We start from the raw sequence: 12,988 nt of genomic DNA, 5'->3' as shown, positions 1-12,988 counted from the left end.
TCTACAGAAAATGATTCCATTATGTTCTTAATGCTTTGTTTCATTTTTATTTCTCCACTGGGTTTGGTCATTCATAGAGTTTGCTGTGGGAGTTCTTTGATGGGGCTATGTTAAAAATCAGAACACTCACATTCCATATTTTGGGGGGGGTGGGTTTTTTTTCTGTACTCTAAAGAATTAAAAGATCAAAAAGCAAAGCCCTCTGAAATTTTTTGCAATGAGTCTATGTTCAGAGAGTTTCAACATAAAGTAAGGAGTACCTCAGCAAGTCAGGTGCAAGGTTTCATATACTGACACATAAATATCGTACAAATAACCACTGCAGAAAATCTCTTCAATAGCTAGATTATAGTACAAATTAAGTAGATGGATCATATAATCTAGGGAGGTTTAGGGTGGCAGTGACCTTAGACTTCATGCAGGGCTAGCTTAAAAGTCAGACCGACTTTCTCAGAGCCTTGTCCAGTTAAGTTCTTCAAATCCCCAAGGATGGGGCATCCAAAGCTTCCACCAGCAACCGTTTCTGGGCTGAACCACTCTTCCAGTAAAGAATTGTTTTCCTTAAGCCTAATAAGATGCCACAGATAAGCTCTACTATTCATGAGACAATGTCATAACCTGGCCAGCCAAGCGAGTCTTACCAGGGCACCGGGGAGTTTTGTGGGCCACAGCAGTACCACTGATAGGACGACCATTGGGAGTGACACACCAGCAGTATCCAGTATAACTATGGCACTGAACCTGTCAGAAACAACATGAACCACATGCAGTTTGTCAGACATATGTCTGTTATCCCACAGCATTCATGACACACGAGTACAAAAGACTATTCCAACAAACTATATTGACAAAACTTAGAACAATAAACCATAATGGACATAATCTGAGCCCTACACATGGTTCTTTAGCATAAAGAAGGGTTTATTTCAAGCGAAGTGTGGTAGGTCCTTCAGAAACCAATGGAAGAGAAAACTATTGAAATATGTGATTGTTTACACCCTATTTCAGAAGAGTGAGGTGCAGGTGTTATGAAAACCTCACAACGAAGCTCCTCAAGGGACATATAAACTGTTCCTGAAGCAAGCAATCTTGAGTTTTTTTCCACATAGAGAACATATTGTTCCACCCACTGAAGGAGCAGGACAGCATGCTTCTGCCAGCATTATTCATATCCCAAGCTGTCAGAAAGGAAACTCTTGGAATTCCTCTTAGAAATCAACTACGTTATATTTCCTGAGGGCCAATATCACTTCCCTCACCACACTTAAAATGAGAAGGATTGTCTTCTGCACAACTCTGCAACTGAAATGCAGTACAGAGGAGGCAGAAGGTGATCTTGATTGGAATATATATCACAGGGTAAGCTTCTAACTGTGTCTCTTCTGAATTCCATGATCTAAGTAAATTAGTCTCAGACCATATGCTTGTGCAGAAATTCAGCTGAGAATAGAGAAGAATCCTGTATGATTCATGCTTTAGCACTAAGATATGGACTGGTCACAAGATTTCTGGTTTGAATCAGCAACAGATCAGAAATTCAAAGAATTTTACTATCTGATGACTATTCAGGGGGCTACAAGTATGACTCAGCTGTCTCAGCCTAGAACAGGGAGTGTATCACATGCGCAACAGTAATGTTGGCTCTTTTGTTGGCCAACTCTGAAAAAAAAGAGCAAGGACTCGGCACAAAACATTAATTTTCCTTCTATTTTTTAACATCAGTGTTAGAACAAATTACATTTCATTTTGAAATTACATTTCCATTCATTACATTTGTCTCTTCTTCATTCTCTGCAAACACATATATTCTGACTTTCCGGCCATGCAAGATACTGAATGAAAAATTTTCAACCTGACTGTATGTGCCATCGTCATTGCATTCTGGGATAAACACTTGCTGAAATTCCTTGCGAGCTTGCTCCTGGGTGTACTTCCTCTCAGCCACACATCTGGAAACATCTAGAGAAAGGGAGAAGACAAGTCAGTTAGATGACGCAATATGAAGAAAAGATATGTGAAATATATAAATTAAGAAAAAGGAAGAAGGGTCCGAGACCCACATAAAGAGAATCATAATTATAATTATTGAAAATGTACAATCACTTGCATTATTTCTAGGGGAAAAAAAGAACAATGGAAGATAGTAATTTCTGGACAATAACCCAGAACTGGGAAATGAGATAGAGAGACGCCTGGAGAGATAACCTTGCTGTTCCAAATGCTCCAACTGCTGCCAAAGGGCAGAAGCCCAAACAGGGATTCTCCTATGAATCTAACACAGCAATAGCTGCCACATTGTGCCCCACAATATTTTTTCAGTGATGGTGGCAGCATTAGCTTTCTAATACTTCACGAAAGACAAAGCAGGCAGCAGGAGTATTAGCTGCCTTGTATTTCCTACTGTAAGTTTACACACCATTTACTGCAGTGAGGCAGTGATCTCAGTTGTGATACAGGTTTGCCTACCAGGCTGGTAAAAAAAAAACAAAAAACAAAAAACAAAAAACAAACAAAAAAAACAAAACTGTACAGCATAGGGACTTGTTGGGCACATGATTCAATAATAATTTTGGACATGCTTAATTCATATTATGCTAAAATTTAGTGTAACGGTTTATGATTTAGACACGGCACAAATCAAGTCTACCACATGGTCCTTTTTTGACCATTGTATGGTTTCTCGCACCATCTCCTGCATTACTTGGTACTGGTCTCCATCCAAGACAAGGTAGCAAACTAGACAGCTTTAGTTCAGTAAAGTTTCTATTGTCTAATAAATTATATTGTCTACTACATATACTTCAATTAGGCAGCCAAGGGCTGAGAAAGAAAACATAACATAAACCATTGTACCTTATTTTGTTTAAATCAACTACAAATTTTAGCATGTTGCTGATTCAGAATCAATACTTCAGGATCTGCTTGAGCTAAGCAATTTCAGGATAAATGAGAATACCAGACAAGCTTAAGGTAGCATTAATGACTTCAAGATGTGACTGTAACATCTGAATTAGAATGATCTCAAGCATACAAGCAGAGAAATGTGCTGCTTCTGATCCCTGTTTTATTTAGACTGTTTGACAGCAACTGGCTAATTCCCTCTTAGGGCTAAAGCTGTCCAGTGACTACCTGTGAGAGAGGGGTATTGTGATGATTCATGAGTATTTGTGAAGTTCTTAGAAAGCATGGGGACAGGTTTTCTAGTCCATGCAAGCTGCACACTGAATGGAATCTTAACAGTGAGGCAACAACACTTTCAATTCTCCATTTGATACCAGTATATCTTGACAGGGTTTTGGCATCTAACAGTCCCCAGGAGCATACAGGTGAGCCAGCTAAGTTCCCAGTCCCTCAGGCACCCTCTCTGTGCCAGTATCATCCAGACATACAGGCACAAAGCCATCATGGAAGCTTGGTGCAGCTGCAGAAGTCCTTCGTACAGGATGAAATCTTTACCTCTCCACAAAGCTTTGGACAACACACCTAGCAACATTAGCATTAAAAATTCCTTTCAAGTCCTAGGCAATCTGGTGTGGAAGTATAGCATAATGAGGACAGAAGCTGGTCCTCATCAGCATGTTCAACCATCCAGAAATGTGAGAAAAATAATAAGGAGCTGAATTAATTTATACTCTGGTACTTTAATAACTTGTATCATCAAGGGAAAATTATAGCCAATGTACTGTGCAGCTCAGGTAAAGTCTGTTAATGTATGCACTGCTAAAGTTTTTTGCAAGAAAAAAAAAAAAGAAAAAAAGAAACATTTTAAGCAAGCTTTGGTGTCGTAAGCCTTCTTCTGAGCATGATTTGGTTATACAGTACTTAATAACATGTGGTTTTAATGTAGCTAGTATTTTAACTGAAAATAAATCACTCCTTTGTTGGACCTCTGTCCTCGTTTTTCTAGAATGACATGTGGTTTAAATGTCTAAAAGGAAAAGTGATATAAATTCCATCACATAAGATCTCTGGTGTAGTACCAAGCAGGGTTGTAAATTATCTCCAATATTTGAATTATCATAAAAACATGCCAAGGAAAAAGAGAAGTTCTCCAAAACTGTCCACCACTTGTTCTTAAACCGCCTGATGTTCTAAGGGTCTCCTATTTGTAGATGATCTAATACGCTTTAAAATCAACAGTGACCAAATTTAGTGGAATTTAAATTCACGTTTGAAGCCTTATTTTGTATTATATAACCATGGAAACATTTTAGAGCTGTTGGGCATTACTGAGCTTCAGTATACCCAAAATAAACCCACGAGGAAGATCTCTTATCAAGTTAAGCATCTGAAACTGTGTATAGTCAAAATATTATTCCCAGTTCTGGATTTTTATTTCCCCAAAGTATTACCACAAGGGAATAACTATGACACAGAGATGTGGTCCAAACCTGATAGAAGAATTCTAATAGAGTGATCAAGACAAAAATAAGACATATAAAAACATTCTTCCTCGGAATACTAATGAACATTAGATTATTAATTCAGAGGAGCTAAATTCCTTCCAAATAAAACATCACTGAAGCCAAAAGAAGTTATAATTTTTTTATAATAAATTCATAAGATTACACCATCTAAGCATCTGCCTCTGTGTCCTGGTTGAGATACCTTCTATATCTACTGCGTGATTTCAAACAGATTTTCCAAAGGAAAAGAAGAATTCAGGAGATTTAAGTGCTAGACATTTATGTAAAATAACATCTGAAAAGGATGAGAAAATTAATTCTTGCCATGATTGGGAGAAAGGTTGAAACATGAGCACACACTGAAGTAGCAGACAAGAGATAGGTGTAGGAAAAATTTCAGCTCCTAATAGGCAAAAGTCAGAGATGGGTGAGATCTTAATCTGTAAGGAAATGAACACTCCACATGGTCATTGCTCATGCTCACTTAGTGAAGCCAAATCTGGGACACACTGAAAAGTCCTGTGAGTGTACCCAGACAGTTCTTGTCTATGGGCCCCTCTGTGCTCTTTGCAGAAATGTAACTAATAAATATGACACATATGAATCTCACATTATTAGGATGAGTCTAGGCTTAAGTGGCTTGCCAGAAGGAGTCATTTATAGGAATATTGACATCTAAGGGGATACCAGTGGAGACTCTGACATACAGATTCAGCTTTCCTCTTTATCCAGAACAGGAATAATTCAGATCAGGATGGACCCTTGTTATTTTGAAGCTAAGACTGACAATGAAAGGTGGTGGGCCTTACCTGATACCTCTGTGCTGTTTAATCGGCCCACAGCTTTGATTTTGATCATCATGGACCCTGACCAAAGCAGGCTGAACTATTCTGGGGTGAATGGCATCACACTGATGACAATCTGAGAGCAGAGGGGGCACTCTAAGTCTGAAGGGTGTAGGAAGGATGAAAAGCACTGAAATGCTGTGCATCACTGGAACAAGTCAGCCTTGTTTCACTGTTGTTACATGTGATTTCTAGCTCTAAAAAAAAAAAAAAAAAAACCACAACTTTTTTTTTTTTTTTTTTTTAAATCTGTTTTTGTTTAAACTTTTGGAACCACCTGGAAGAAAAATAAGGATCTTGAAACTATTACTGGTTTCTGACTAGAATTACCACTATACTTTATTTCTCTCCATAGCTTAAGTATTAATAAGGGAACCAGCAGGGTCAAGCTGGAATCTGGCATATGACCTGGTGAAAAGATCGTTAGGTTCTAAGACCTGTAAAATGCTGGCTGAAATGAGGCCTTATTTGCCTATACTCAGACAAAGAGAAAAACTAATTTTGCAGATATGTATGCCCACCTATAATTTTGAATTATATCAATGATTCTCTCATGTGAGACTTATCTTTTCAACTCCAGGTAAATGGGCTTTTACATCCCAGAAGCTTGCTGGAAAAAAAATTTTCCTGGCGTAGAAACTGAGCATGAAAATGCATTAGTTTACCTTAAATTAGCTCATTTGGACTGTATTAGTTGTCAAACTGTGTTGGTACAGGGTTCAATGCATTTTAGCCCAATATGTTGGCCAGTGTGTTTATTGTACCACTGTGACTTAGCATCAAGACTGCAAAGGTAGCTAGAGGTTTAAGAAGACAAATACATTTTGAGGTGCATACCTGAAGACAAAACATGGATGCATGGCAGTGGACAGAAGTACGCAAAACTGAGGAGATTATAGAATTGTAGATTTTTGGGCAGATCTTTCTGGATTGCCCTGGTGACAATTCTGGCATCTAGAGGAGACCGGTGTCTGGAAAGCACAGGTGAAATATAAAGCCATCTTAATTCTGTGCTAAGCTTCTATACACAACAGGGAATACTTTCACTGTAGTGAAATGAAGTGGTCCCAGTACACCACTGCAGAATCCAGAACCACATTCTGTCACGCATGACACCTGGGAGCACAGGACTTCCTGCGATAGCACCGAAGTCTATAGGAAATTGCAGTACCCAAGGAAATTCTGGAAACAGAACTAGCCTCTCAAACAGCACAGGACTGACTTGGAACTAATGTCATTTCACGCCTTATTTCCAACAGTACAGCACCAAAAACATTGAGCTTCAGAAAAAAATAAAACATCCATCAGCTTCAATTCTGCTGGCTAATCCTTGAATAATATATCACACAGAAAGAAGTTTATTACTGCGAAGTAGAAGTTTATCTTTAAAACAATGACACAAACTCATCAAGGGTGTAAACACCATCTCTAAAGTGACATTTAATACAATTGAATTTACAGCAACTTTGGGGCTCTACAGGGAGATCTAACCCAGATTCTCTCATGGAAAAGTAAACAGCTTGCCAAAAAAATAGATAAATCTCCTGCAAAGATTTTGATTCAGTTCATCTGCTGTTTCTTGGTTTGCTATATATTTCAGTACAACTAAAGTACCTTTCCCAGTCCCAATACACTGAGCAGACTTTGCTTCCATTCAAAGAGATTACTGTGTGTGACATGGGCTTGTTATGTATTTATGCATAAAATACACTCCACAGTTTATTTAGTTATTTTATTATAGATGGAATAACCTGCTGAACAGATCAGAAACATTTGCTACTTTGTTAAAACTACTTATAAAGTGGTTAAACTTAATCGTTTGAAGAAAAAGTTCCCTTGAGGGCTTTCCACAGATACTTAGCTGTTCTTACACTAAAGAGAAAGCTTTCCTAAAGTCACATAGATGTGAACAAGCAGACCTAGTATAGACACATATAATCCAAATAGCTCTCACTGTTTCTCTGTAGGTTTTCTTTATTGCCCCTCCGTTATGCCAGAATACCTATATACACTTACTTGCCCTTAAGCTTAGAAATATACAGTGCAACAAGCTGTTTAAATTTAGCTATCTACCTGAGCACTTCACTGAATTGTCCTAACAATGAACCAGAATCTTTTTCTACTCCAATGTTCCCCTCTCACTGTTACACCATTTTGCTAACTGGTAGTGATATGATAAGTCAAAGGGTCTTATTTTGTAGTTAATTTAGCACAAAAATGTTTTATTCAGAGCACAAGGCACCATTTGGTTTCTATGGCATAAACTACTCATAACATGAAAACTTTCAATGGTTCTTGACCTAGGTCAATGTATATTCCAAAGAACTGATCATGTCTACCAACAAAGCATATAAATAGCCGTAGACTCTAGTGATAGGAAACACATAGCAAGCTATATATGCTCAAAGTTTCAGTTTCAAAGATGCAGAGATTATTAGCCTCTTGGGTTGGAAAGGATGTCAGCACAGACATTTAGCTTGACACAGCCATAAAATAAAGACTTGCTGCTTCGTGACAAGGGCTAGCCAACTCTTTCACTATTTATTTTTATTGCTGCATTCTGGATTCAAACAAAACATCAGAGCAATCTTAGCCTAAACTCTCCTCTATTGGCATCTAACAGAAGTAGGCAGTGTGAGGTTTCTTTGTTGTTTTCTTCTTCTTTTTTCTTTCTTTTTTTTTTTTTTTTTTTTTTTCACATTTTGCAACCACCCAGCAATTTAGATAGCTAAGCTTTAAGATAAAATAAGGAATGCTGTGCTGGATTGCTTCTTGGCACAACAATAATTCTCTCAATTTGGTAACAGTCACATTTGGAGAGAGATACGGTCTGACTAGAATTGAATCAAATATTTGCAAGAAAAACTAAAGCTACGGATTTCTGATTTTTTACATACCAAAGGCCAGACTAGGCTTTCTGAGCAGAACAGAGATTTGATAAAGAGTTCAGAGAAGTCTAATATGGGACAATTGATAATTCTTACACTGAAAATCTGAGAAGGCTTGCAACTATTTGTGGTTCCTAGTCTTCAGTGCAGCATTGTTGCTTTAGCACTTGTAGTTTCTACTTCACTTGCTTTAAGATGTTCATTTTATATTAAACCTGAAACTTAAATTGAAAATACATGAGCAGAAGTGAAAAGTAAACTCCACAAAATGGAAAAAAGATTACTTTCATACAATTGCACTAGTGCATATTCAATTCTAAAAAGATACAATTTTTGTGCCTAAGAATGCTCTTATATGCTTTGTTTCTGTGCAGTCTGGCTTTGGCAAATTTTGCTTGGAGAAATATTATCAAGAAAAATTGAGTGTTTCAAAAAGCGATAAATTCCACCTCCAGCAAATTGTGGATACTATTTCAGTGTTACTTGTCCTCTGTTCCAGGTACCAGTAGACACATGTAAAAGAGTAAAGGATATTCCCCCCAAAAATATTACAATCATAGTTGAAAATTTACCCACCTCCATTAAATACATACTAGAAAGTATGATCAGAAACCAACTCCTCTTGCTTTCAGAGACTACATAGATTAAAATTTCTGTATGTAGATACCTTTTGTTCACCATGTTGAATATTTTGTTTTTCAAATGAACACTTTTACTGCAGTGGCTTGATACATAACATCTCGACACATAACATAAATGAAGACTCAAAACCAAAATGAGGTTGGGGCTGAATAGTGTTTGTATCAAGATTGCCAGCATTACAATTTGGAAACATGCAGTCATCCTACAGATTAAACGCAGTGTCTACAGTGAGAAAATATGTCTGAAAAAAGAGGAGATAGCTCCTAGCTAAGAGTATTATAAGATAAAAATCTGCCCTACAATCAATTTTTCCCAGGTTTCTTTTCAGGAAAATCCAAACTGATACCATTTCTCAACACATTCTCATTTTAATATATAATTTTCCCAAATAATAAAAAACTCCCACATCCCTCTTTTTTATTTCTTTTTTCTTTTTCCCCACAAAAGATGAGCAAAAAAGGAAAGGGAGAGGAGAAAAGGGAGAGGTGAGGACAAGTGAAAACCGTCCTGCTTTCAATCTGCAGACTTTGCAAGCTTGCAGTGTGTGTTCAGGATTATTTTGCAGACAGACACCTTGGTCCAGTCCCATTTTGACTCATTTCAGTTCAGGAAAGAACCAAAGCTACTCACTACATCATTCTGTCTCTAAACGGAGCACCTCGGGAGCACGTTCCGCTTCCCAAGCGCAGCCCGTGGGGCTGCCCTCGCGGCCGCGGGCGGACTGGCTGACCTCAGGGACGTGCTCAGGCACCGCGAGCTCACGTCAAGCTCACACCCGGCTCAAAGGGCGAACCGGAGCTGGGCAGCAGCCTCCGTGGGAAGGTGGGATAAGGTGTGCACTCAGAAACCATAACCAGCATTTTACAACCCACTTCCTTAGCTAAGAGGCAACAGTAATGTTTCCCCGAAGGATGCTTAGGTTCATGAACTATGGGACCAAGATTCATTTACAAGACCAAAACCACTACTGCCCAGCGATGTCTCCTTTCTCTTCACAAAGGGAAATAGTACCAGCATGTTTATCCAAGAACAGAAAGATACCTTAACTCACACAATTCAAATTATTTAAATATGCCCTTAAATCATTCATTAACTCATTGTACTAATAGTTCAAATGAGTGAAACTGCTCCCTATTGCTGAAAGCCCCATTTTAATGAAACAAAAGCTGCATGTTTCTCTCTTTAAGGAAAGTAAATAGAAAATAGTAAAATACCCCTTTATGGGAAATTCCGCTCATATTTTGATGTGCTTCAGTTCTTTATATGAATTTTGAGAATGAAGATAGTACCTTTTGTTATGTCTATGATAGCCCATAAAAAAATGGCATTTTTAAACAGCCAGGATCTTTAAGATACCATAAATGAATTAAGCTAAACATGAGCTATCTAGAGTTTCCAATGGAGAAAGGGAATACATAGTTATAGAATAACAATGACGCTACTGTTTGTGACGGCTCTCCTTGGTGTGTTCATGAAGCAGCAAGGCCCTGCTGGGGCCACCTCTACAAACACTGAATGCATACTCTGAGTGCCAGCCAGACTAAATGCCAAGCCACTCACGAATTAAATATCACTCTGCATAAAGCTCCTTACATTGCCATTTTGAGTACAGACTGCTCAGAGATGGTTCTCAAGTCCAGTTTAACAGTTGCCTGTAAATGCAGGTTGCTGCTACATGATGACAGTGAAGTAAGGAAATGTGATGCAAGTTAGCAGTTCAAATTTTATAGCGATCAACAATTTGTATCAAACCTACAGTCCTCATTAGAGAAGTCTTATTTTAGTGAAATATTGGTAGAGAACCCATAAAATCCAAACACCTCAGCTGGAATATTTCAAGAACTCTGTGTTAGGGCGGAGGTACGCTGGCAGAACTGTACTTGTGAATTTGTTTTTCTGTTCATCACAAAGTCAGGACACCAAATATTACTGAGCCATTTTCTTAATACATTTGGAATATTAGTCTCCAGTGCCCCAATTACAGGCCTGGTACATTCACTTAAAAACAAAGTCAGAAAGGGAATGAATACTCTTAATATTCTTTAAGGAGCAAGTAGAGAAAAAGAAGAAGTCAAAAAAAAAAAAAAAAAGAAAGAAATTAAAAAACCCAGTATTTATAAATGCATTATCCTGCAAAGCTTTCAGACCACTTTCGGGGAAAACTTTAATTAAACAAACAGGAACTCCTCTTAGCTAACTCTAAGAGGGACATCTCCATGGGATATAGAGTCTTTGTAGTGCAGGTGAAACATTCCCAATAGCCAAAGACATCCAAAATTCAGTCACAACATTGCACATGGTCTTCAGCTTCCTCTTGACAGGCTTCCTAAATCTCAGCAAACATTCACATAAAGAACTTAAATGCTTAAATAAAGATCAGACTACCCCAGATTAACTATAGTGCTACCTGTTCCAATTCACCTTTACATCATCATCAGAACTGCGAACCGAACTGCTGCTGGCCACCAGTCACTGTTTGCATAATGGTCCATTAGAGTGAAAAACTGTGGTCCCTCCACTAGACAGTCCTGTTACAAATATTGCTCACTTTGAACATGATGTAGTCAGCTAGCAGACTTTCTACACTTGAGACCTGAAGTTGTTGAGGTGGGAGATGAAAAGTTTGTCCAACGGGAATGAAGCTATTCAGAGTTTCTGCACTCTGAAAATTTCCATTAATCCCACAGAAAATCTTCCACTAACCTAGGTAGGACTAGAGGTTGCTGTCATGTCAAAAAAAGGCATAGTTTAATTGAAAAACCTTCAGTCCCACTCGCCTCCACCCAGCATCATAATTCTAGGTTTCAAAGTTAATACACATTATTTACTGTCACATAAAACTACTTGAAAAGCCTAAAATTATTTGAAAACTGCTGCAGGAAAAATATGAGTTCACATTTTCAAAGTTCATGGGAAAAATCTTGTTCAGCAATGGAGAATAAACAGTGTAGCAAACCTCATAGATTTTAGTGTAAGTGAAACTGACATGAATCTGCAGAAATTAGATGATGTATTCTCTCGGTTTTTTTGTATTTATAAAGCAAAATTTTCATTACAATAGAAAATTTGAATATTCTTTGTACAATGACACTCTACAGTGATAAGATTAAATTTTATGGATTAATTCTGAACAGTTAACAAAGAAAAGGAAATAAAAAACAGACCTCTTCATATGGAATATACAAGATGCTCCATGAAAAGAAACAAAACAACTTGTTTCAGATAGTCTCAGCTATCATGACTGGTGACAGACATTCAGGCTTACATTTGTAAGATAAAGAAGGAGATCCTCACTTAACTATGAGTCTCCCATTCTAGCTGATGCCCTGTGCATTTCAGTTTCCTGCAAACACAGGCCTTTGGAGTAACCTATACCAAGTTCCAAATCATGTTCCATATCATGTGAAATCCCCATTAAATGTAAAACTGTATCTACTGGCCCTATGGGAGACTGCAATGCCAGGCAACACTTCCTAAGCACAATGTGCAACTGCATCAACTGCATCATTCAGGGATAAAAATTAAAGGAGTTTTTTTCCTTTGTAAAATAAGCCTTTTCCCATCTTTTTTCCTTTTTTTTTTTTTTTTTTTTTTTTTCTTTTTCTGTAGACATGGTACTTCTGCATGGTTGGTTCTATTTTCAAGACCAAGACAAGAAACTTCAACCTGCACTTGCACTAACAAAGAGTATCAAAGGCTCAGTTCTGTAAGTTACAAAGCCTTCTTGTGTGACATCCAGAGCTCTCCAAGGCCATTCTCGCCAGCTGTAGTGGAGACAACTAGGCTGAGTGCCAAGGGACTCGTGCCTGAGTTTGTATTAGTCATAGGAACAGATCTACCCTGGCTGTATCAGGACAGTCCTGTAAGAGTAGCTCGGCTCAGTTCCCAGGTTGAACAGCCTTAAACCCCTAAAAGAAGGTGGCTCCATGCATGCTGGCTACTGGGAACAGGCCCTGGACCATTGAACCCCCAACCCCTGTAGATACGGTCCTCAGGAAAGTGCTAGCTGGCCTGTGCTCGCAGTGCAACAAGGAGCACTCTACCAGCTTACCTGTGCAGGCAGTCATACTGTGTCCTGGCACTGTTTACTTAATTAGTGTACACATAGCCTCTGTGTCTTTCTGACCAGTTTAAAAGCAACCATATTGCTTTTCCACTTACTGCATGTTTTGTTTCTTTGACTGTGCTGGGCCAGGTGTACTATGAA

The 12,988-nt window shown here is 38.3% G+C and overlaps 1 protein-coding gene across 5 annotated transcripts in view; it reads right to left on the bottom strand.

Moving 5' to 3' along the window:
- The window catches only part of SMOC2 (SPARC related modular calcium binding 2), a 149,084-nt gene that overhangs the window by 85,564 nt on the left and 50,532 nt on the right, over window positions 1-12,988 (bottom strand). For all 5 annotated transcript variants that reach the window (XM_032987294.2, XM_032987295.2, XM_032987296.2 and 2 more), the window contains exons 3-4: window positions 1,853-1,959; window positions 642-741 (exon numbers count right to left, since the gene is read on the bottom strand). In XM_032987294.2, the coding sequence (XP_032843185.2) occupies window positions 642-741; window positions 1,853-1,959 (207 nt within the window). The remainder of the gene's footprint in view (window positions 1-641; window positions 742-1,852; window positions 1,960-12,988) is intronic.

The sequence above is a fragment of the Tyto alba genome, unplaced genomic scaffold, assembly GCF_018691265.1.
Source record: "Tyto alba isolate M040663 unplaced genomic scaffold, T.alba_DEE_v4.0 Super-Scaffold_22, whole genome shotgun sequence".
NCBI lineage: Eukaryota > Metazoa > Chordata > Aves > Strigiformes > Tytonidae > Tyto > Tyto alba.
Note: the sequence above shows the minus strand (reverse complement) of the source record. Positions and strands in the feature narration are given on the sequence as shown.